The 25,889-nt window shown below is 31.8% G+C and overlaps 1 protein-coding gene across 1 annotated transcript in view; it reads left to right on the top strand.

Annotated features, from left to right (window-relative positions):
* Nucleotides 1–25,541, top strand: part of LOC111424498 (EGF like, fibronectin type III and laminin G domains protein pikachurin) — a 55,695-nt gene extending 30,154 nt beyond the window's left edge. The window contains exons 4-7 of the mRNA XM_023058049.2: nt 8,839–9,040; nt 16,564–16,898; nt 19,943–20,996; nt 24,217–25,541. Coding sequence (XP_022913817.2) covers nt 8,839–9,040; nt 16,564–16,898; nt 19,943–20,996; nt 24,217–24,472 — 1,847 coding nt within the window. The 3' untranslated portion in view covers nt 24,473–25,541. The remainder of the gene's footprint in view (nt 1–8,838; nt 9,041–16,563; nt 16,899–19,942; nt 20,997–24,216) is intronic.
* Nucleotides 25,542–25,889: the final 348 nt, after the last annotated feature.

Below are 25,889 nucleotides of genomic sequence, written 5' to 3'. Positions count from 1 at the left end.
GAAATTAACGCTTCCGTTTTAAATCTCGCAATTAATCATTCCAGCCCCCTTGAAAAGTGTCAAATTACAAGGAACTTTCACTCGTCAAAAGCGCCCCCCAAAATTGTTAATTGCACGTAAATAACCGGCTCGGACGTGTGTAAAATCGGTAAAAGTACTCGCGGCGTCGTCCAAAAGGGGTTGAGGAGGGTGCGAAAACTACCCTCGAGACGAAGTTAATGGACGAAGTTACGGAAAAGCGCGGGTTGTCGGAAAATATGGCTCCAGCTCCACCTGTAAGGGGATCGCGAAAGAGGGGCGGTTCTAACTGGGTTGTGAAAACGGGGGACGGGTGGGCAGAAGGGATAAAGTTGGGGTAACCGGAACAACCCCTGCAGTTAGTGTGCCACAACTTACGTTGGAACTTTCTGGCCATTAGAACGTTTGCAATAAGGTTTATGACGTGTAGTGTTTCTTGTTAGATATGTTGAGTTTAAGTTAAATTTTTTTATGTAAATGAGATCTAATTGAGCCATTTTTAAAAAGAAAATGAAGCTATTTACATGAAGATAAATGGGTGTAATTTATTTAAAGTGACTTCGATTCGCATTATTATACAATCTTCTTTTTAAATGGGGTGCTTTCGCCCCTATTCCTCTTTTTCATCTAAGTCTTTACTTTATTAAAAGTCCTCTCTATTTTTTTACATTAATTATCTTCAATTTATCTTCATTGAATAATTTTTATACTACCCATAAGTGATGTAAATCCCACTTTACAATCCCCATAAGATTATGTAATCATCTCTACTACAACACATAGTTAACAGGACATTATCACATGAAACGCCACTTAATAGAAGCATTAGTGGTATTAATATAGCACTGAATCCCATTGAATACGATGTTGAAGTGATTTTGGTTGATAATCAATTATGAAATCTCAAATAAGTACTTTTCTGAAAAATATTGAGTTTATTACGAATAATAAATAAAAGATGAAGAATGTAGAGTAATAAAAATAAAAATAAAAAAAATTTAGAGCATACACAACGGATATAATCGTAATAGCACGTATATTTCTTCGTTACAAAATGAGATGAGGAGAGTGGAAACCCGTTGCAACGAACTCGGGGAAAAAAAGTAATCGAGGTCCGAGAATGCTGGTACAAAGCTGTGAGTTTAAAAAGCTGAGTGCAGACTGATGTTGGGATGGTGGTAAATTTTTATGAAATTTACAATTTACGCAAGAGTTAAAGAACGAAAATGAGTATAATATTTAATGTTAAATACGTCGTTTCACACCCAGAGACTAATAAAAACGAGTACCCTTGAAAGCAAACGACCTTAATTGGAGCCAAAACCGTCGTGCATTTTTATTATCTAAAGAGGGTTGTTGAAACTTCCTACTTGACGCAATTAATGCTTTGCGAACGTGCATATTTTAACAACATCGTCTATTAACGGCTTAACTAAACTGTTTGGATGTTGTGGAAGGATAGAGTAATCGTAATTGTACCAATAGTTACACTAACAACATCCCCTTGTATCAGCGGTTTCACCAAGTACAAACCACCAAGCAATTATCTTAGGTAAACGACTAAATATTGATTATAATCTTCTAAGAGTAGATTAAATGGAAATTTTATGATAACAGAAATCGTTGTAAAATCATTTAAACAAGACACTTTAAAAAGGTACTTCAACATTTAACAACCATTAACTATTCGTGACTTTTCAAGATTTTCTTACATTTTCAAGATTTCTATAACAACTCTTCGATCGAATATTAAAAATAATACAAATTCATAAATCTAAAATTTGAAGAGCTGGAGAAATGATCTTCAATATGTTACATACTAAATAAATTTGCGATAAATTGCTTTTTATTTCATAACGATATCTCAATTAGTATTTAAGATACGTAAAGATTAATTGCCTTTATATTTATGTTTAAGATTGTGCAATTGTGTTAAAAAATTCATAAATCTAAAATTTGAAGATTTGGTGAAATGATCTTCAACATATTAAATAGTACATAAATTTGCTTTAAATTGCTTTTTATTTCATAACGATATCTCAATTAATTTTTGAGATACGTAAAGATTAATTGTCGTAACATTTATGATTAAGATTATGCAAAGTTGCGTTTAAAAATTCATAAATCTAATAAATAATGTCTCTTCGCCCAAGTTCTTTCCAACAGGCTTTAAGCTATCGTTTTTTCTACAAGTTCTTGATTTTGTCTCACATAGAATTCTTTCAGAGACACATTGTTGGTGTCAAAAAGCTTCTAAAATACATGTGGAAGATTAATTGTCTTGCCTATAAAAATGTTTTTTTTTATAAGACAGAAAAGACAAATTCCACATATCACACCATAGATTTCGAATTCGAATCAGATATAAAGAAAAAATTAATGAATATTTTCTCAAAAGTATGTATTCAACGTTTAGGTATTTTCTCAACCTAACCCAACCCAATTTTCAAGTACTTTTTCGATGGTTTGAACTTGAATTTCATGAATGGCAACCTCGACTTCGTGTTTCACGGCCTCAATCGTCTATGAATCAATTTTGTTATTGACATAGTCTCGGATATGGAAATGGACTTCATCTGGAAAGATGATTTTTTGGTAAAAATCCTCATCTTCGGCCAAACGATTTCCAGCCGATTGGACGAACCAAAAACGCACCGAATGGTCAGGAGGCTACAGTTTTTGGACAAATTGGACTTTGTAAGCTTTCATTTATGCAAAATTTTCACCAGTTTTACGAACCATAGAAAAATTTATATATATTATGTATATAGAAGGTCATCTCCCCACTATTTTTTGGTACATTGAGCGCTCCCAAGGGGATTGTGAGGGAACTAATTAGGTTAAAGCGCGAAATTTAAATATAGGTACTTCTATACCGGTTTATACCAATACTTTATTTTGAAGAACATTTTACAAATAAATGCAAAAAAATATGAATTTATAGTTTTTCCAAGATAAAATTCATAATTTTAAATATAATATATGTATATTGCTCTCATATAAGAGCACCAATTTATCTATCGGATAAACTTATGAAGAGGTGGTAAACGTGGCCCTAACTTATTTAAACACTTAACTAAAGGATATAAAACACTAAGCCAAAGGAAAGTAAGAAAGAATATACACTGGGTTATCACCAGTTATCACACCAAACGACAAAACAAAAATGTGACGTTTGCTGTCACCTTTGAGTTTGACGGGTTTGACGTGACATATACATTTTTCTATGGTTACTTTGTTTGTGTAGATAATGCAGATTGCTACAAATTCAGTCTACAACGACATCCAATGGATTGTGAGGGTACTAAAACCTGGGTCTACATTTTTATAGTAGTGAGATTGCACACCATGTTACGAACTCGCTTCACGAATTAATTCGCAAACTGAGTTTTATTACAATAAATAAATGTCTGACAGTTTGGGTTCAAGACTCACAACTTTGGGAGTCACTTTTGAATATTAGCGTCAATTCATGAAAAGTCATTCCATCTTTCAAAATCCAAATTCCACTTGAACGGTTTCATTTAGAACTATCGGCTGATTATGTTTTGTAACAGATCAGTCTGAGTAAATTTTTCACTAGCAATTAGGGCATATCTATGAGATGTTTCTTAAATGTTCCGGAAGTTCAACAAGCACATTGATTTTCCGTTCCATTAATTAATACAATTCAAACCTTGGTAAATCGTAAAAATTGTCTTTATTTTATTTAATTAATTTTAGGTTGCAACATACAATGTATTTCCGAATGAAGAGTGCCCGAACAAAACCTGATATAATCCACTTTTTATGCTATTGCCTGTTTTTCGTTTATCCGTTAATTTTTTGTTCGGTATAAAAACGTAATTAAAACACGCATTTTTGTTTACTAAATCCATACATACAGGATAACATATCATTTTATTAAAGTTTTTAATATTGATTTTTGTTGCGATGCTCCTAAAGATGACACAGATCTGCAAGGTTTTGTTGTCGATCAGCTAAGAGTCATTCCCGAAGTAATTTTGGACCATAACGTCAGGATTTTGAGATATCTGAGGACAAACAGAATCAGAGCTCAGAATTTGGCCATCACATCAGGATTTTAAGATATTTGAGGTTGTGCTTTTTTGGCTACTTTTGTAGGTATGCACAATATTTTTAGCAGCTATTGAACGGTGCTGTATTATTTAATAACTTAAAACATTTTTCTTGTACATAACGTCAAATATCTCAAAATCCTGACGTGATGGCCGAATTCTGAGCTCGGATTCTGATTCCACGCACAAAATTACTGTAATTAGGTACTGCATCAACATTCTTTTTGATTACAATGAATGATTTTTTCAAATTGTCAAATACACCCTGTTATATCACAATCGCAATAAAAGTGGATTTGCTGTCAATAGATCAGTTCGTTGAAAAGGGTACAAAAATCGAATCAAAAGCGACTTGAAAATTCAACGATAAATTCCCGCTAGGATATGTCACAAAACGAAATTTAATTGGCGTCGTTCGCTGTCGTGAAAAACGGGTTAAAGTGATCGACATCCGCCAGTGTGAATTTGTCCACCCGTGAGAGATGGAAGGGACGGCGGTGTCACTTTCAGTTCACGATGAGACGAGAGAAGTAGTGATGGTGGCGCAGAAGTGCGACGACATTTGATAAAGTGGATTCGTTTCCGGTTTCCACAAGTCCATTGAAATATTACCACTGTTCGTTTGAAATTACCCCCAAACGGAATACCAAAATTCTAGGCGTTTCGCTGTGTGAGAATCGAAAATTCATTTGAATCGGTGATGTGCAAAAATGGCATTTATCAAAGTCCGTTTTCTTAATTAACTCGGCGGGTTAATGTCAGTTGACGTTCAACGGTTTGCAACTTTACGTGATGGAATGTTAATAAGTCAGTTAGGTTTTGTTCTCTTTTCAAGTTGAATACCTTTTCGAAGGCAAATTCCTAAAATTCACTAAATTGAAAATGTAAATTTAATTTTCAGTTGGAAGTTTTTTAAGATAATTTATGATGGTTGAAATCAGGGGTGAATAAGAAGATGAATCGAAGCAAGGGTGGTTTCTTATTTGTTCCCGTTTCGCTGTCTAGATGTCCGTTTACGTGCTACTCGTAAGGGCCACGTAATCTTATGAAATATTCATAAAATGTACTCGATTCTACATGCACGGTTTCTAGTTCGGACGACTTTTGTAGAGATCTTCTTACATTAAAGCTGCCAAGATCAATGATATTTCTAGTCATCCTTTGTTGCAAATTTTTCTTTGAATAAAATAATTTTTCAAATAGAAATGAAATGGTAGCTAAAAAATTATAGTAAAGTATAAAAGTTCAACAACATTCACGTGCTACCACGAACAATATATCGTATTTTTAGCATTGTAAAACAGGCACAAGACCATTTATAAACCGATCCGGTGACGCGTTGCGACCCATTCCGCAACCCCTTGCATTGTTTTACCACCCGTACAGAGCGTCCAATTAAATCCCTCGGTCATTTCCAGTGTGTCGCATATATATTCGGATTAACTACGCGGTTTCGGACCTGTCTTTCTCATCTACCTTATTCTGTTTTAACTTGTACATCCTTTCAAATGGAAAAAGAATTACACTAAAATATCCGTTCCATTCTAGATTAAAAATAAAAAATTTAATAACAATATACGAACGAAGATTTAGCTACATTGAACCATTTTATAAATATTAAAATTTAATATTACAGCTTTACGAGGAAACATCACTTTTATTTATATTGTAATTTCTAGTTTACATTAAAATTACGAAGGCAACGCCGATACTAAATCAATTTCGTTTGCTCGTTTTATATTTTTTGGGGTGTGATAATTTACATTATGGCTTTAGCGCGGTGTCGTAATTGCTTTTATAATATGACTTTCTATACTGAAAAATAACACGAAAATTACAAACAAAAATTTTTTATTACATGAATTTTTGGGTAACCGAAATTTTTGCTACCTTGGATAACGGAAATTCAAACAGCGTACTTTTTTGAACGTTGGAAATGCTCTAAATGCCACACTGAATCGTCCCCAGTTAAATTTGTTGTTGTTCCTACTACGAAGTATTTACGAGAAATGAGAAATTTGATGTTTGTTCAACATGTAATGCTTTGCACAACAAAATCAGAAACCTACAGTTAAACGGCACTGCCAACATAACAGCGTATCGGAACTGCTGGGTCATAAACGACGAACAAAGATTTTTCACAAAATTAAAAAGAAAATTTAAGCAGAACGTACAACTGCCAAAAACATCAGTGGGTGAAGATTTTGTTGTTTTGTATATAGTAAAAATTGCTGAGGACAAAACAAATTTTATGCTTCTTTCTTCAGCCGATAATGATTTTTGACAATTTATAAAATATTGCCTATTTATAGTAACACACAGCAACTCAAACAAATTTACAGTTAAAAAGGTACAAGCTGAAGATATAATAAACTTCAAAGAAGGGTGGCCAAAACTGTAGAAAAGGAACTCCATATATGAAGAAAGCGTTTCCAAAAGTACACCACGATGACACTTAAAACAAGGAAAGTTTTGAATTTCCGAAGTTAATGGAACGCTTCAGCGTAATACCATCAGAAGTTATATATTTTCTTCTTGTAGTTCCTTTTAAAATAGAGCTCAGCCAAGTCTTTCTTCACCTGTTCAGAGTCATGACTGGGATGTTGAACTACAGGTTTTGCACCACCTCTACAGGCGACGTCCAGGAGGTTTGGTCACATCTCTCCATCTGCCACGCGCTTATCTGATTATGTCCTACACTCTACATATGTGCCTGATGTCTTCGCTTCTTATCGGATCTAGCAAGGAGTAGCCTGCAAATGCTGCTGGGAAGTCTTTTGGTTGTGGTTTTTCCTTATCTTGTTGGAATCATCCCCGATCTTACAATCGTCTTATAGATCCCAACCTGACGCACCTGATACCACCGCTACTCTTGTGGATGAGTCCTACAAAAAACTTCTTACAAATTTCATTATTTATTTGCATTACCATATATTCATTACATATTATTAGTTAATGCTTAATTACTTCATTAGCTTGAGAACGGCGTAATGTGTTTCTGAACATTTCTGAATCTGCGACCAATCTGGTTTAAGACTTTTCGATTTTTTTTTAGAAATGCTTATTGACAAACCCAACATCAGCACAGATACTAGGCCACTTCTGCAAGTACCATTTCATGTCAGAATTATCCATTGGGTCTCTAAGTCTTACACCGGACTAAATGCTGTATTAAATATTTTAACTAATTTGTAGTACTATTACTGTTTACTGTGACCAATGTATTCATAAGTTATTAAATAACTTTCTAGGTATTAAATATAGCTGATAGTTCTTACCTTTATCTATACTGCAACTCTTTCAATGTATCACGAAGTTGGATAATTCCTCAACAAACACATCATTGAGAGTCTTTCTAAGTGAGGAACATGTTGTTAATGTCTGCAATTCAAAGTTTATATAAGTATTTCTTCTTTGGAAACATACAAGTAGAAGATGAAGTTTCTCAATAGAAGAAAATGGATATTTCACATGGATATTTTTTATAACAAATTTTGCGTAAAGGTAGTTTAGTTTACAGCTTGGGTAAGGTTAGTTTTCTTTTGAAATGTCAATCGTTCCGGAAAAGAATATTGGATAAGGTTAGGTTCCTCTTAAAATGTCAATCAGCCCATGAATGAATGTTGGGTTACTTTACAACAAGTATGGACAAAGATCGTCAATAATATGTATTCTTTGTTAAAAAATGCGTATTTTCCAAAATAAGTAGTAAAATAACAAGAACACAACATAATGAGCTATGCAACATAAGTATTATTCACTTTTTTCTAATTTGAGGATTAGAAGAGTGCTGTTTTTCCATCAGGCACTATATATTATGCACATTTTCAAAGCTTCATAAATACCATTGAAGGTTTGAAATGGCTCTTCATTTGGATAATTTTATAGGATTTCTTTATTTTCTTTCTCCTAATCTCACAGAAAAAGACCGGATCAGGTTTCTCAAAAAAATATCTTAATATATTTTTACCTCTCTGGTTACGATTTTAGCTTTGTATGTATTCTTCAATAAAATCAAGTTCCATATCCCCCCAACGCGACTAACAATTGGTTTTTAATTTTGAAAATTGGATTCAGTTTAAACAAGTGATTTGAAAAACATATACAGACTTCCGATAATTTCGACACATTTGCGTGATGGCCCGGTTAAATTAGTAATTTGACTATAAATGATTCCATTGTGTAATAGAACTAAAGGCCGTTCTATTACACAATGGTAACGTTTATAGAGATAAATCTATAAACAACTTCCATTCATTCCCTGTAGGTGTAATGCCCAATTCATTCATCGAACCAACAATATTTGAGCAATAAAAATTGGAAAATTTATTCTCTTTTCACCTATATTTATGCAAGCTAGTTAGGTTTAAATTTTCTATGTGTTGCAAAACCCCATCAGTGGCTGCCTCTGACATAATCATATCGTTATCTGCATCAGTCTGAAATTTGTCACAAATATAACAAAAATTATTAGGAATGTTTTTACAGCTATGCCTAAATATTATTTGACGTCTCTTTAAGATTTACTAACAACTTATCGGGATGAATATCAAAATTTTTAAAGTATTAAATACAAAATATTGTTTTTAACAGTTAAAAAAAGTAATTTTGGTTAATAGTAATAATTTTAATGTTTAAATCAAAAATTTTATTTAGGTACTGTTAGGAAACGCATAAAATCCCTGCAAATTTTAAACGTGACACTATCTTTACTTACATTGTCTCTCTTTTCTCGTTTCAGATTTAGAAATAAGATCCCCAAGGTTTACCGGATCGAGCTGGTTAGCGTTTCCGGCCCTACGAGGCGCCTATAAGCACGTCCAAGTCAACCTGGAACTGCGTCCTGAGTCGTACGACGGGATCTTCTTCTTGACGGGCGAAAGAGACGATATGGCCGGCGATTTTATGGCCTTACTACTCCACCAGGGTTTTATAGAGTTTAGGTAAAATTTTAACTATACCAACTATGTATTATTTACCAAGAAATCCAAATTAAAAACTTAAACAATTCAGAAAATAATAAACATTATTTTAGTTGATTTCAATTAAATAGAATTATAAATATATTTGCCAATCATAGTTAGACTTTGTACATGCCAATTATAGTTGTATATCATTGTTGGAGTTAGCGATTAATAATGCTTTCAGATTTAGATATTCTGTTCTGTTCAAATTACAAAGTTAAAATAGCAATGTCAACATGAACTTGTCACCGAAGCTTTGTTTTGTGTTTCAAACTTATAAATTGGAGCATGTAAATAACGGGGACATATTCAAATCTTTTTTCTGTTTAACGTAGAAACTAAGTTATCTAATAAAATCACCCTATATAACTATACCACTCAATCACTGTTCAAATTCTCACATGTCAATTACCGTTATATATCACTCTAGATGTTGGTGATTAATAACGATATCGAACACCGTCGAAGGTTTCAAATTTTGAAAACATGTTCTGGTTAAATCGGAAATTTCGAATAATGTCGACGACTTCGTTTCATGTTCCAAACAACTTACAAATTGTGGCAAGCAAATGACTGGAACACATTCGAAGGCGCATCAATTTGAGTTGATTCGCACATTTGACTTTAAAAATAGACACGTGCAATTAACGGTTTCGTCGAAACTATGCGATGCGGAGAGTTTCGAAGGGCGATAATTGCTTATCGATTCGCATCGTCGTCGGGGGCGGCGGTTTTCACCCCTTACACAGTTCGAAACCTACCAGCACCACCCCTTTCGAATCCCCTTTTGACCTGAAACACGGTATCCTTTAGAATTCAGATCAGTCGCGGTTATAAATTATTCAAAAGCCACCACTGACCTAGAGGTTAATGAGAATATAACTAAAAAAGATGCTCGATACTTTATTTAGTTGACTCTGTATAGATTTAAATTAGTTTCTTTTTAAGGAAAATGATACGATTTGATTTAAGTGGATTTTCTGCGATTGTTAAAAAGAGAAAAAAGAAATGAAACTTTTCATGGTCGTGTGAAGCTTCAGAAAGCTTTATTATTCGATATCTTCGGTACCCAAAGCCATTTTAGGATCCCCGAGGTCGGTTCCACTTCACCGAATCGCTCTTCTTATCGACTGGTCAATAAAACAAGCCCTTGGGGGCTAAAATCGGGCTTCGGACTTAGTTCTATATCTTTTCATAGATAAAACTGGGAAAAAAACAAAATGAATGCTCTATTATCGTTACTCATAAAAGTTTAAATGACGAGAAATTTTTATTAAAAAAAGAATTATATAAACAACATTCAATTTATAAGTGAAAATACTTTGTTTCCCTTCTAGCTTGAGGGACTGATTGATTTTTGAATTAATTACTTTTCGCAACAGCCAGAGGAAAGGGTAAACAAGCACGAAATAAGGTAAGGTAGCAAAGTTGCGTGGACGCGGAAGTTCTGAAACTATTTTGAACCTCGGACAGAAGCAGAATTTAATTAAGTCTCCGTAGTTATTGCGTGAAATATTCACTGCTTATACCCCTAGGAATTATTTGTTGTTGTTTTTGTTTTAAAGTAGTTGATATTAGGAAAAAGAATTTTCATCGCGACGAAGATAATAACAACACGAAAAAAAAAAAAAGAGGGAAACTTCTTTGTTACAAATATTGTTTTCAATTTATTCACATTTATGATAATAATAAAGATGAAGTCTGTGGTAAAAAGAGTGTCAATCTCACCCCGAAGTCATAGGCGGTGACAGTAAATATATGGAAACTTCACGACTTCATAACGTCGCTGTGCCATTACAGCGTGGGTTGAAAAATACATTAAGATCAACTACAGACAGAACAAAGCCAAAGGAAAATTCGTTCTGTGATGATCAGGATTAGGAGCTGTTTTCTGAAAATTACATTGTTGACATTTACAAATATCTTTTTGTTTAGTTTTTGGAGTTTATTAAATTTATAGATCAAAACGAAAAAGGTGTAGTATGCTAAAGTGTTTCTTTAACATAACTTAATAAGTTATAATTAAAAACTGAAATGAATCAAACTTAAAATGATTAAGTTTTTATTTAATGGCAAAAAAGGATTAAAATTTGTTATTAAGCTGAAACTAAAAATTCTTTGTTAGAATACTTAATTCAAGTATCAAAATCGTTTGAAAGCTTAAGGCCTGGAGCACATACTCAATACTAAAGGGCACACTTCACATTAAAGAGGAGCGTAATATGGGATAATATTTAGTTGTAGATTATATTAAAAGATGTGGATAATTGGAAATATGATACAATAAAAAATGCAAAATGTTAATTCCAATAAACTTTGTTAATATAAAAATGGCTATAAGTAAAAAAGATACTTCTCTTCCTTTTCTGTTTTGTTACCTCATTCTCAGCGTTCAAAATATCTGGCCCATTACTAGTAATTTCAAACGGTGTTTAATTAATACCGTTGCCTTTCGAATGACAATCCGATAGATTTCAGTTTCTTTGACATTTGTTCACTCAATGGCTTTAAGATAAACGTTTAAATTCTTCATTATCCACATCTTTTTCCCATTTTGAAACAGTCTTGAGGAAAATTAAATTGTTCCAGTCTTTCTTGACGTGGGCCAAGTATTTGACAAAATCTGGTAGAATAAATTGATAAACAAACTTAAGTCTTATCTACCAAAACAGTTCGTAGCAACATTATAATCCTGCATTACAAATAAATTCTTTCTAATAAAACAGGAAGAGCCTAGTCTTTAGTTAAAAGAAATCAAGGTTCAGAAAATTACAAGCTGCTATTCGACAAATACAGATATGGCCTAAATGGAAAATAAAGTTAAATGAAAGTAAGATATGTACGGACATGTCGATTTTACAAACAAAGAAATAGAGCCAATACCAGTTCATATCACTGGTCAACTAATACTCTATTCAAATAAAGTCTACAAACAAAGCCATAAGATTTATTACACAACGATTCCAAAATAAAGTAATTAAAAGTCTAGTGACTGCACCCTAATACTCCAGAATCAGTGATCTACATCGAGAAGAAATTATTGCAAGTTCTGCTAGAAGACTTGAAAAGAGACTTCATCATCATGTGAATATCTCTTGAACTCCTGTATAATTCACAGCTAGTAAGAAGACTCAAAAGACTTAAACCTTTTGACTTGGTATGACAAAGTGCTGACTAGACTCAGTGAAAAGCAGAGCATGGTGCTTACCCGGTAAGCGGTGCGGTAGTGAACTTACCCTCCAGGACCTCAAGAGCACTATTTGCCGAGAAATCAACAATCTAATGCCTGAAATCTTGAACGTGATGCGAAATGCCAGAAAAAAAAATTAAATTTGCATCAACTCTGGTGACAGTCACCTATCAGATATCATTTTCAAAATATGACAAAATGAAATTGATTACTTCAAACAACCATATGCCGTTAAAAAACCATGCTTGTCAAAAAAAGTTTTAATCGACCTCTACAGGAATGTAAGCTTCTACATATAATAGTAGATGAATTCAAAAAATAGTTTCGGTTTGCATGATGTGATATAATGATTTAAAAGGGCGAATGCTGGGGGACAAAAAAAACAGAGTTGAAATGAAAATTTAGTTAACGTGAAGTGATCGTTTTGCTTAACTACAAAAATTGCTAGAAAATGAAGACTCAACAACGATTTGTCACTTACCACTCATCAACTCTTTTCAATTAAAAACCATTTTAGAAAAATGATATACTTTTCAAAACATGTTACTCTACTGTCAGTTTTTATTAACAATGTGTTAATGTCAAAATCACTATACTTTGTTTTTAAACCAGGAGGAGTATTTTAAATTTGTCACCAGATTGACCTTGCACGTGATTGATTGAATGCGAGGAAGGTTCACACACAGGCAATTTTGAATTTTGATTTTGAATTTGAAGGTTAGGTAATTGATAATTCGACAGTTTCGTGTCATTATTGTATATTTTGTGTTCTTAAACCCTTTTTTATTGTATTTTGAAATAAATACACTCATAACTTCAATGTTAATTTGTATGTATAGTGTTGACGATAACAAACGAAAATAAATACAATAATAAGTAAATAAATAAATAATAATTATTAATTTAAATTTACCGCCAAAATATCTAGTGATATTTTCTGGTGATTTTTTCCAGTGTAAATCTGACCTTCGCGTTTACTCCTCCTGGTTTAAAAACAGAGTATAGTTCTAGTGCAAGTGTTAGTTCTAGTTTTAATTGTTATTCGAACCGAGATAGACATAGAAGCGTACTGACATATAATAGGCGTGCGTTAATTTATAAGATAAAAAACTATCAATTAGAAGTAACATTTATAATACTTACAGATGATGTGAAACTGTATTATCGCGAACTTTGCACACGAAACAATACATTTTTAAACATAACGGTGTGACTGGCTGTGACACAACAAAACGATAAACGTCAAATGGAAGAGGTTTGACACTTTTGTGCGCATGCGCCCGTCTGTTTAGTACCGTTTTATGTCTATCTTTGTTACACTTTCACATTATCGCTTTCCATTTGCGTCTATTCACCTTGAGCCACATTTTTGTTAGTAGATATATTCAGTTAGCTCAATTCATATTATATATAATCAAAGACCATGAAGTATTCTTTGGCAATTAGTAATGGCAATTATAGCGTGAAGTTTTCTTTTGTAATGTCAATTATATCGTGAAGGAATGTTCGGTAAGGTTAGTTTTGTTTAGAAACATTAATTATACCATGAAGTATTCTTTGGCAATTTGTAATGGCAATTATAGCGTGAAGTTTTCTTTTGTAATGTCAATTATAGCGTGAAGGAATGTGAGGTAAGGTTAGTATTGTTTACAAACATTAATTATACCATGAAGTATTCTTTGGCAATTAGTAATGGCAATTACAGCGTGAAGTTTTCTTTTGTAATGTCAATTATAGCATGAAGGAATGTTCGGTAAGGTTAGTTTTGTTTACAAACATTAATTATACCTTGAAGTTTTCTTTGGCAATTTGTAATGGCAATTATAGCGTGAAGATTGACCTTGCACGTGATTGGTTGAATGCGAGGAAGGTTCACACACAGGCAATTTTGAATTTGAAGGTTAGGTTATTGACAATTCGACAGTTTCGTGCATTGAGGTCTTATATATAATCTAGAGAGCGTATGTGGTGGTGGTGGGGGTAATCAGAAAGTCAGACATGTTGGATGTACCGACCTGAACTTAGCTATAGTTTCAAGTCTCTATTGTACCTACAATTATAACCTCACAATTCTCATAAACGTATTGTTATTTTTATTAAAATTTGTTTTTTGTTGATAGTTTTCGAATTCTTTTCGTTTCACATATGTTTTTTTATAATTTGGTAGGTTGGACGATTATTTACAACAGTCCATAAAATGTTTCTGATTACTTGACTTGGAATTAACAATTAAAGACCTTGGTGTAAGAAGGGGACAACTCCTTGTCTTGATAAATGGAGCTACTCCCTTCTTGTACCGAGGTCTTCAATTGAAGTAAAGTTTTTTTTAAATAAACTAACAATTATTTATAGGCAAAGGTTAACGCGATCAATCAGTATTGCTTTAAATATTTTCTTCTTAGTTTATGTTAATTATAAGGGTTATGGCTAAAAATTATTAAGTTCTTTTAAAATATCATATAATTAATAATTATTTATCAATAAAAAATTAATGTTTTGTTTTGGTTATTATTTTCTGTCTTTCCAGTTTATAATAATGTAAATTCTTGCATAATATAAGTATATCAGACTTTCGAATTTCCCGCTAAGTTGGTACATCTAACATGGCGACCTTTCTGGCTTCATTTTAGGCGTGGTGGGGACAATAGCATACGCACTCTAGATTATATATAAGACCCCAATGGTTTCGTGTCATTATTGTAAATTTTGTGTTCTTAAACCCTTCTTTATTATATTTTGAAATAAATACACTCATAACTTCAATGTTAATTTGTATGTTTAGTATTGACGATAACAAACGAAAATAAATACAATAATAAGTAAATAAATAAATAATAATAATTATTAATTTAAATTTACCGCCAAAATATCTAGTGATATTTTCTGATGATTTTTCCTAGTGTAAATCTGACTTTCGCGTTTACTCCTCCTGGTTTAAAAACAGAGTATAAAATACTTCATATCTAGTTTGTACTGTAATTTTGTTGATTTGCTAGCCCAGTTAGGCAAGGTAACTGTATCATAGGTTACTTGTGCTATATTTTTGATATTTATTCATGTTAACTCTTTTAAATCAGTAATTAAATTATCCCTTATTAAATTATCACGTCTGAAGTCTTAATTGTGCTTGTATCACTATCAAAATCAATACATACTTCGGTTACATCACATTTTTCCAATTTTTACTGGTGACATTTTGGATTGCTTCCAATAAATGCCTTTTAACATTACCAATTTAAATATAGCATGGTTAGAACCCACCTCATTTTTTATGAGCCCATACCAATTTAATGGTAGCCGCAACACATTTTTTTTTTTTGCTAACTCATCGCATACATATAAATCATAGTTAGTTTTATGTGCTTTTATTAAAGCCAATAACACGCATCGCACCATATTCTTCTCACATACAATATTTTTTTGAAATTAACAAATTTGAATTGAAAGATTTAAAGTATATTATGTTTCTGGAAAAGCTGTCTGAGGCAAAACTTGTAAGCTACTATTACCTTTGAGATTCCTATTTCTAAGAAGAACTAATTTCAGTCACAATTAATTAAACTGCAGTATTGTTCTTAAAAAAGTTTAGAACTCAAAAGACACATGATGCGTAATGGTGATAATTAAGAAAAAATCTATAATTCAATTATTGATAAAGGAAAATCGGTTTCCCGGTTACTTTACTTTCCCCTTTGAATGTAGCAAAGCACTTCGAGATCCATCGAACGCAATTCCATTAGCACCAAAGTGTTCCCATTTAATCCGATCCATTATTTACCCATTTATCCGATCAATATTATTAATAGGGTAAGATTCCAATACGAATTTATTCGACAAAATCATGCTCTAAATACTTTTCTAGGCGATTTTAAAATTTTAATAAAGACGGGAAGAATTTAATTTATTAAATCGAAATTTTTCTCTTACAAATTAGTAAATTACAAGTGGATCATTATCGAAAATTACGAGCCTACCGAGAGATAACCGGTACAAACGTAGAAATATACGTTATAATTAATTGGTTTAATTCGTTTTAATTATCGTCTAATTCGGCTGGGTGTCCTGCAATTATTGCAACTGGGAATTCAACAATTTGAAATGTTTTAGTGTTGTAGCCGTACAATTTTAGCTGTCGAATATTCATAATTTAATGAACATATTTGATTTACTTATGTTAATTGAATTACTGGCCAAAATTTACAAATAATTTTATAAATTGTTATACGATATTGTTGTATTCAATAATATTATTGTTTTTAAATTAATCTGAGTAGTTAATAAAATCTGATTTTATATATTTTTTTCTTTTTAGATTCGATTGTGGTTCTGGTGTTGGACTTGTAAGATCAGAAGAAACTGTTTTGTTAAACCAATGGAATCATATTACATTGTACAGGCATCGATGGGACGCTTGGTTACAATTAAACGGAGGGAAGCACATTCAAGGTAGATCCAAAGGGTTATTTTCAAGGATAACGTTCCGTGAGCCATTATTTATCGGCGGTACGGGTAATACAACAGGACTTTCGGAGAAATTACCGGTTTCTGGAGGATTGAAAGGGTGTATCAGACACCTGGAAGTAAACGATCACCTCTACAAATTTGCATTGGAGCCCAGTGGCGAGGCATCGAAAGGATTTGGAATTGGTAAGAATAGAAAATAATTTTTCAATTTACATTTTGTGGTATGAGGTTTGTTTAAATAAATGGCCACAATCGCGATCATTTAACCTACCCCAACAGTGCCACCAATCGTTGGTCGTGTTCTATTTAATTTACGTATTCGACGAATGATTTACGCTTTTGTCCAACGTTAAACTTTAATAAATTACGTTTTAATGGACAAAACTGCTGTTGTAACCATTGGGGGACCATGTGGTTGTCCCCAATGCATTCGAACACACGCAGTAATAGACATCACCCCCGCGTATACAGTTTGTGACAGATGTGAATCGTTTTTAAAGGTTTAATCGTTCCCAAAAAACCCCAACAATTTGAATTATCCCAGAAAATGATTTAGTTAATTAGATTGAAAGATGATTGTAAAATATTGGATTAATAGTTAATGCTTTTTAATTAAAAGTCTCCAGCCTAAGGGATAATTTCTCATTGCGTTTGAAATAGGGTTGATTACAAAAAAACGGCTTCGCCACTTCATTTTCCGGTGGAAGTAAACACGAACGAGGCACCTACTGTACTTAAGGGGGATTAATAATTCATTAATAACCCTTGTGAAAAACGGGTTGGGGTTCAAGCTGCCCCCAATGGTAGGCTCTAATTCTCTCACAGAGGCCACGCTCTCTTCAACGACCCTCCCATTGTAGACGGGTTAAATTTTCATCGACCACTTCAATTTTCCATTTTTTATTCTAATCTTATTTCCGCATTTAATATTTTTAACCGGTTTTTTACGTTCATTAAAAACAATCGGATGAATAATTACCGACAATAAAATTAGTTTTAAAAGAAATAAAATAAAACGTTATAACATGAAATGTAAATGTAAATAAAAACTGAACTTGAAAAATTGTATAAAACAAACGTTTTAACAAATATTTTTTATTGTGTATTTACTGTTATTTTTTGTGTATTTATTAATAATATTAGTGGAATAATTTTTAAAAATGTTTAATCCTAAAAAATCTTTATTATCGGATATTTTAACTAGATCAATTATGAATAACACAGGAAGTTGATGAATTAATGTAGAATCTTACATCTAAATACATGTAAGATTTTTGTTTCTACGGTCAATTTTTCTTAATTTAAATAGCTTTGAATAGGAATAGAATGAATCAGGTTTACAGACCGAATTTAGTTATTACAAACACTTTTTTTACGCAGATTTGATTTAACACAAATTTAAAATAAATATTTGATTCTGTTTTTACGCTACTCATTTTTCATTTACACTATTTTTGGTATTATGTATAACGCAGATCTAAGCTTTTGTTGTCAGTAGAAGAAAAATGGCTTTTTTGATAGTACTGAATAATCCAATATATAGAATAGAGCAAAAAAATATTGTGCATAACTCCAAAAGTAGCCAAAAAAGCATTTTTCTTGTACATAACCTAAGATATCTCAAAATCGTGACGTGATGGCCGAATTCTAAGCGCAAATTTTGATTCCACTCAGAAAATTACTTCGGAAATGATCATTAGCTATCCAACAACAATCAACTTTCCTTTTTTGCAAAGCTGTGTAATGATTAACCTAAGTAGGTAAACTGTAGGTCGCATAGTTTACTCTTTTTCACACACATTGGAATGAAAGTCTTGTAGTGAGTTACAACAGAAGTATTTTGCAAATTTCTTTAGAACTTAAAATTCAAATTTTGAGTCACCTTACTAAATGGACCAGATATATCCGTGGGTAAACATTTAGGTCTTCATGTAGCTACCATAACCACAATGAAAAGAAATGAATCTGCAGTTAGGAAATTGGTTTTATAAGGGATAATACTAATATAGATTGAAAATATTGCACAGAAAACAATACCCACGCCCTATTTTTTTATGGTGGGGATCGAATTTGAATTACCCTGTATAAAGGAGACTACTCCGAAGATTTTATAAAAAATGCTTGAAATAAAAGTTATTTATTTTGTTATTGAGAATAGCATACTTATCAAAAAAAATGTTTTAATTTGAAAAAACATACTTAGAGATTAATGGTGCTTCTAAAATGCAATGAAGACCATGCAGAACATCATAATGTTCACCTAATGCTTCACCTGGTATATAGCCTATGTAATGTTAAAAAAGTTTCATTGTTCTGTATCAGTATTTCTTTTTCATAATGTAACAATTTTTGCAAAAGAAAAACTTTAGATATTTTTGTTTTGACTGAAAAACATAGTACATTTTTGAAAAGTTTTGTTTGAGTTTCATTATTTATAAAAGTATAGGAAAAAGTACTTTACAATAGAAAGCACCTGATTGCAGCTATTGTGCTACCACAAAAGAATATCGCGCGATTGAAATTTTACACTAAGAGAGTTTGTGTGATGTTTAAATAAATTCCAGTTTAGAATTTAATTTTAGCAACTCATTGTATGAGCATCCGCTTTTGCTTTTATGCAATTCTAACGAACAATGGCTTCATCGTTCTACGTTTAAAGTATTGTGCCAATATTAGTATGGTTGCAATCGATATGGTCCAGAATTGTTCTCTACGAATTCTGCATATCGCTGAAATCGAATATTTTTCATAATAAAAAGGTTATAGTTCAAGTCGAAAAGGTCAAATTCACCATGAAACACAAAACGTTGATTATAACACATTTTATTATAAACTCCATTTTAACTTCATTTCTATATTATCTTTTTTTTTGTTATTGAAGTTATTTCATATATTTTTTGCGGTTTTCAGTATTGAGATTTTGGCCCGATAATATAATATAATTTAACCCCATTTAAAGTTTACATTTAGCTAAATTTAGCACTCCATTTGAAAATTAAAATAACACCACACGTTACCATTCTATTTTAATAACAACGTTAAAAATATTTTCATAATATGTACACAAATTGAATATAAAATACACCACTAAAAGGAATAACTTAAATTACTGTTAACAACAATCCATTAAAAACGAATTTGTATTTTATAACATTAAAATCATTTATAACGGCAGTTTATATTTCTCTATTAATATTTGTTTTTATTATTATTTATTTTTTTTTCAGAGGAATGTACAGCAGATAGGTGTAGTAGAGTACCATGTCAACACGGTGGAAAATGTTTAACAAGTGAAACATCTGCAGTATGCCTTTGCCCTTTGGGTTTTTCCGGCGATCTTTGCGAGATAAGAGTCGACTTAGAAGTACCGTCATTTAACGGTTCAAGTCATTTAAGATACAAAGGATTAGGTGAAGAAGCCTTAACCTGGTTAGATCTTCAAGTAACTTTAAAACCAACCGCAGAAGATGGTTTGATTCTATACAACGGTCACCGCGGAAACGGAATCGGTGATTTTATGGCTTTGTATCTCCGTAAAGGACGTGTTGGTTTCGCGTACGATCTCGGAACGGGTGTCGCTGAAGCTTCCAGTCAGCACAAAATAAATCTGGGCGAATGGCACGAAGTTAGGATATCGCGAACAGGGCGTCTCGCAATTTTAGAAGTTGACAATCAAATTCCGATCGAAGTCTTATCCCCGGGGGCGTTCACCCAATTATCCTTACCACAAAATCTCTACTTGGGTGGTGTACCTAATTTCAATATGGTTTCGCCCCAAATAAAAACTCGCTCTGCCTTCGTTGGTTGCGTTCAAAAAATTGAAATCAACGGAAAACCTGTTTCGATACTCGCAGAAGCTTTAGGGGGCGCCAACGTCGATAATTGTCCACATCCATGCATCGCGAAACCTTGTGGAGAAGACGGAGAATGCGTACCGGAAATGGATTATTTCACGTGTAGATGTAAACCGGGTTACAGAGATCAATTGTGTAGCAGGGGACCACCAGGATTTAGTGGAACTGACAGTTACTTACATTTTAATGATCCAGCTACACTTACCACCTTGGTATCGGATCCATTAGATATTAATGTCCGATTTAAAATAACGGGAAGCGATGGCTTGATTTTATGGATGGATTCAGGATCCGGTGACTTTTTATCGTTGGGATTAGAACGAGGGGCGCTCGTCTTGAGGTATACAGTACGAGCAGAAGAAATCGTTGTTGTTCATAATAGTTCGACGGTTCATGATAATTTATGGCATAGAATTAAAGCAGTTAGGTGAGTAATTAAAAAAAAATTTTTTTTTTTAGTATTAGCTGTTAAATGAGTTGTGGGGAGTTCGATTGAGTGATCAAAGAGAAAGCAAATGTTGATTGTTATGGGGTGTTGTATTAGAAAATTAGGTGTCTAGACAGGGAACAAAAAACCTAATAACCTAAAGACACGGGGAAAAATATTGCATCACATAATTGCATTAAAGTTAAATCTACTTCAGTGTGAAGATTTCGTCTGAACAAGTCGTATATATCAAATATTTCTACTTCACTACCTCATAAAGTGATACAAAATTAAAAAATTAAGGTTGTATCATGTAATTTTGCAGTGCTTTTAGTTTCTATAGGCGGAAACTGCGAGCAAAAACAATTCTAATCTTTCTCGCAACGGACGATATTCGATGTTTTATTTGTAAGAATGTTGATTAAATTGCGAACGGATGGCCCACCAACATTGAAGCCTTACGATAAATTATTTGAAACCCTATTTATGAGGATATAAATACTGAAGGAAATAACGTCTAATTTTCGTAGCATAAAGTTGTTTGTCAACATAGAGACGCTTTTCAAATGGGATTGTCTGAAGTCTTTTTTTAATATTGATAACAGATCGAATTTTGTAAAATCTATCATGTTTTTTATCTAAGATGTTTGGTTTAGAATTATTATTGAAGTAGAGAATCTCGTATTTTTTGTTATTAAAAGTGTCAAATTTGAAATGTTTGGGATTTTGAATCCGTTAGGTTGGTAATTATGACAGTTGGGTTATAATCGCTAGCGGATAACGTTTTATTAGTTTATTATTAACAATTCTTACCCACAAGGTTTTCTTCTACGACTTTTAATTCTCGAATTACAATAAAACTTTCTCCAAAAGCTACACTTTGCAGATATAGGAATTGTATGTTTTATAACTACAAATGCAATATACTTGGAAAGAAACTGTACATAGATTATGTTTTTGTGCTACATTATGAACAATTTTTATTCATATTATTCGCATCTACAGTTTTTAATTATTGAGCCAAACCCTACTTTGTTGTTAAATGTGTCAAATTTGAAATGTTTGGGATTTTGAATCCTCTGGGTTGGTAATTATCATAGCTGGATTATAATTGCTTGCAGATAACGTTTTATTAGTTTATTATTAACACTTCCTGTCCACAATATTTTCTTTTACGACTTTTAATTCTCGAGTTATAATAAAATTTTGCCCAAAAACTACATTTTACGGATATAGGGATTGTATGCTTTTTAACTACAAATGCAAAATACTTGGAAAGAAACTGTACATAGATTATGTTTTTGTGCTACATTATGAACAATTTTTATTCATATTATTCGCATCTACAGTTTTTAATTATTGAGCCAAACCCTACTTTTTTATTAAATGTGTCAAACTTGAAATGTTTTGGAATTTAAATCCGCTAGGTTGGTAATTATCAGTTGGGTTATAATTGCTTACGGATATCGTTTTATTAGATTATTATTAATAATTCTTATTCATAATATTTTCTTCTACGCCTTTTAATTCTCGAGTTATAACAAAACTTTCTCCACAAACTACAATTTAGTGATTGTATGCTTTTTAACTACAGATACAAAATACTTGGAAAGAAACTGTTTATAAATGATGTTTTTGTGATTTACTATAAACAATTTTTATTGATATTATTTTCATCTACAGTTTTTAATTTTTGAGTCAAACCCTATTTTGTTGTTAAATGTGTCAAATTTGAAATGTTTGGGATTTTTAATCTGCTAGGTTGGTAATTACCACAATTGAGTTTGAATCGCTTGCTGATAACGTTTTATTAGTTTATTATTAACAATTCTTATCCACAATATTTTCTTCTAAGACTTTTAATTCTCGTGTTATAATAAAACTGTCTCCAGAAACTACATTTTACAGATATAGGGATTGTATGCTTTTTAACTACAAATGCAAAACTACATATAGATTATGTTTTTGTGCTTTATTATGAACAATTTTTATTGATATTGTTCTCATCCACAGTTTTTAATTTTTGAGCCAAACACTATTTTGTTGTTAAATGTGTCAAATTTGAAATGTTTGGGATTTTGAATCCGCTAGGTTGGTAATTATCACAATTGGGTTATAATCGCTTACAAATATCGTTTTATTAGTTTATTATTAACAATTTTTATCCATAATACTATAATAGTTATAACAAAACTTTCTCCAAAAACTACAATTTACGGATTGTATGCTTTTTACTTACAAAAGCAAAAAATCTGAAAAGAAACTGCTTATAAATTGCCTTTCCAGTTTATCCTAATATTTAAGTAATCAACTAATAGTTGTGTTTGAGACTTACTCCTACATTATACCATCAACACTTTTACTATAATTTTATTTTAATACTGCACGAATTTCCGACTAAGAGGTTCGATATGGCGTTTAATTTGCGTGTTAATTAAGTTAAGCAGTTTCTAAAACATCGATTAGAAGACACAATGTAACCGCCAAGAGAAGTTAAGTTTTGTTGAAACAGCACGATGCTACCTTACGCCTCAATCTCACACACAAACGCTGATGGAACCGGTACAACATAAACTAGTAAAATAAATCAACTTAGCAAACTTCCGGTCGTGCGAATTCAGTCGCTAATCAGCGTCAAACGCTCCCGAATTAGATAACAAGTTTAAACTAACCTCGAATTGCATCAGGTATTTTTCTTTACTTGAATCCTAATTTTCTAAATAATTAAATACAAAAAAGTCTTTATAATTTTTTATCTGCCCAATTATTTTTATTTTCCCTTTTTCTCGGAAATAAATTTAAATTATCACCTTTAATTAAAACGGTATTAACGATCTTGTTCTGCATTATCAAAACCGTTTTTCTGCTTCGTTCTACAAACTTTTTTTACGACTAAGCTTCTCCTTTATAGTATACGGTTTAGAAAAGCCGTTAAAATTCCATCTCGTCTTTTCCTCTCAGGGTATTTCCACTTTTTTTATTGTTATTTTTTGTATCCTTTTTCTCCTCGTTTCGACCAATATTGTTTTTATCTTTTTTATCCCAAGGGGGAATAAAACTTTGTTCAATTCCATAATTCATACGTTAGTATCATGTTGAGGTGTAAAAAAGTTTATATTAGTTTCGAATTTCTAAAAACCGTTAAAAGTAATTTTAATCCGAATTGAGTATACATAGGATTCAATTATAATTATTGTAATCTATTTATTTATTTCTGTAGGAATGGTGGATCTGGTTTATTAGTTGTGGATAATGGTCCAGGTATAACTCATCAATTTGTTGATGTTCCATCACAAAGAGCAACACAAGAAGGACTCTTCATCGGTGGAATTCCGGATGAAAATTTAAGTACTGGTGGTCGTTATAAAAATGGTATAAAAGGATGCGTTGCTGATTTAGTTTTAAACACAAATTTCCGTTTAAAATTAGTTGGTCACACAGCTGCGAGTAGAAACGTATTGGAATGCGAACTTTGAGACGAAAATCACAGCCACAAATTAAAAAGTTTATAATAAAAAAAAATATATCAAGAGCACGCCACAATAAACTAAAAATCGAAAGAAAAAAAATAAACGCTACGCGAATAATATAGTTTCTACTTTTTTAATGCCCTTCGAAAAGAAAATTATGAACAAATAAGGCTGATTAACTTATTTTTTCGAGACGGATTATAAGAGATTATAAAACATAGAATGGGGAAACAACCAAAAACGAAAATTATCTAGAAAAAAAAATGAGAGAGAGACTTGTGAATTGAGTCAATATAGTTTTTTGTGTGTCAATATCACTTAAAGAAAAAAAATATCAGTGGAAACGTTTAAACAATTTGTGTTTAGAGAAGAAATATTAAAAAAAAAATAAAGTCGAAAAAACATGTAGATAGTAAAGAAAAAAGAAAACCTGAAAAATGAGTAATGTAACATTAATTTTAAGCTTTTTTTTATACTCAATTTCTTTAAAAAACCCAATCCTTTTTATATAATGATCGTATTGTACGCTAAATCTTTAAATTCTATTTCGTAAATAAATTCTTTCCTTACAGAGATTCAGGATTTAACACTAAATTATAATTACGACAAAAAAAGTATAGTTTTATTTAAAAAAAAAAGCCTAACTAAAGATCTATTCTTTTTTTTATACAGAAAAAAGAATAATAACAAATGTCAATTGATAGTGAAATCCTGAAACTCATTCTAAAAAGCTCTAAATTAATTTATTAACTTGAGAGAAAAAATTGTATGAAGTCTGTCTTTAACGAAAAAAAAAAATAAAATAAAAATGAGGAAGGTAAGCACGCATTTCTCTGTTTATCAGCAAAACTGCAATAACTTAAAAAAATATCAAGATGAAATCATCATCAAAGTAGTTGTAATAAACGGTCCAGTGTAAAATTCACATCGTTATGTATAAGAAAAAAATAAATGAATTAAAACAGAACAAAAATACCTAAGAAAATATATTAAGTATGTATATGAATGACGTAAGTAAAACCTTATTTGTACAGGTAGGATAATTTGTGTGTTAACAATTACAAATTGCTTTTGATTTTTGTTGTTTTTATTTAACAATTTCCTCTAATCCCAATTATGATGATATTAATTGTTATTTATATACCAACCTTTATTAACAAATACCTAGGGGTAATTAATACCAGGCAATAAACTCCCACATAGTCAAAACGAAGAAGAGAAGGGCCGCTCCCCTCAGCCGACAGCAATAATAATCTTTATTAAACACTCAATTAAGTTGATCGAGACAACCAGCCATTTGCTCCAATTTGTTACAGTAAATAGAAGGTCATCTCCTATAAATCGCCTTTAAGCAATCTTCAATCTTTCTAATTTGCTTGCTAACAAAATTAGTATCTTTTATTAAAGAAATTAGTTAATTACA

This window comes from Onthophagus taurus, chromosome 7 (genome assembly GCF_036711975.1).
Source record: "Onthophagus taurus isolate NC chromosome 7, IU_Otau_3.0, whole genome shotgun sequence".
Lineage (NCBI taxonomy): Eukaryota > Metazoa > Arthropoda > Insecta > Coleoptera > Scarabaeidae > Onthophagus > Onthophagus taurus.
The sequence above is the reverse complement of the archived record's forward strand: the minus strand, read 5'-3'. Positions and strand labels throughout refer to the sequence as shown.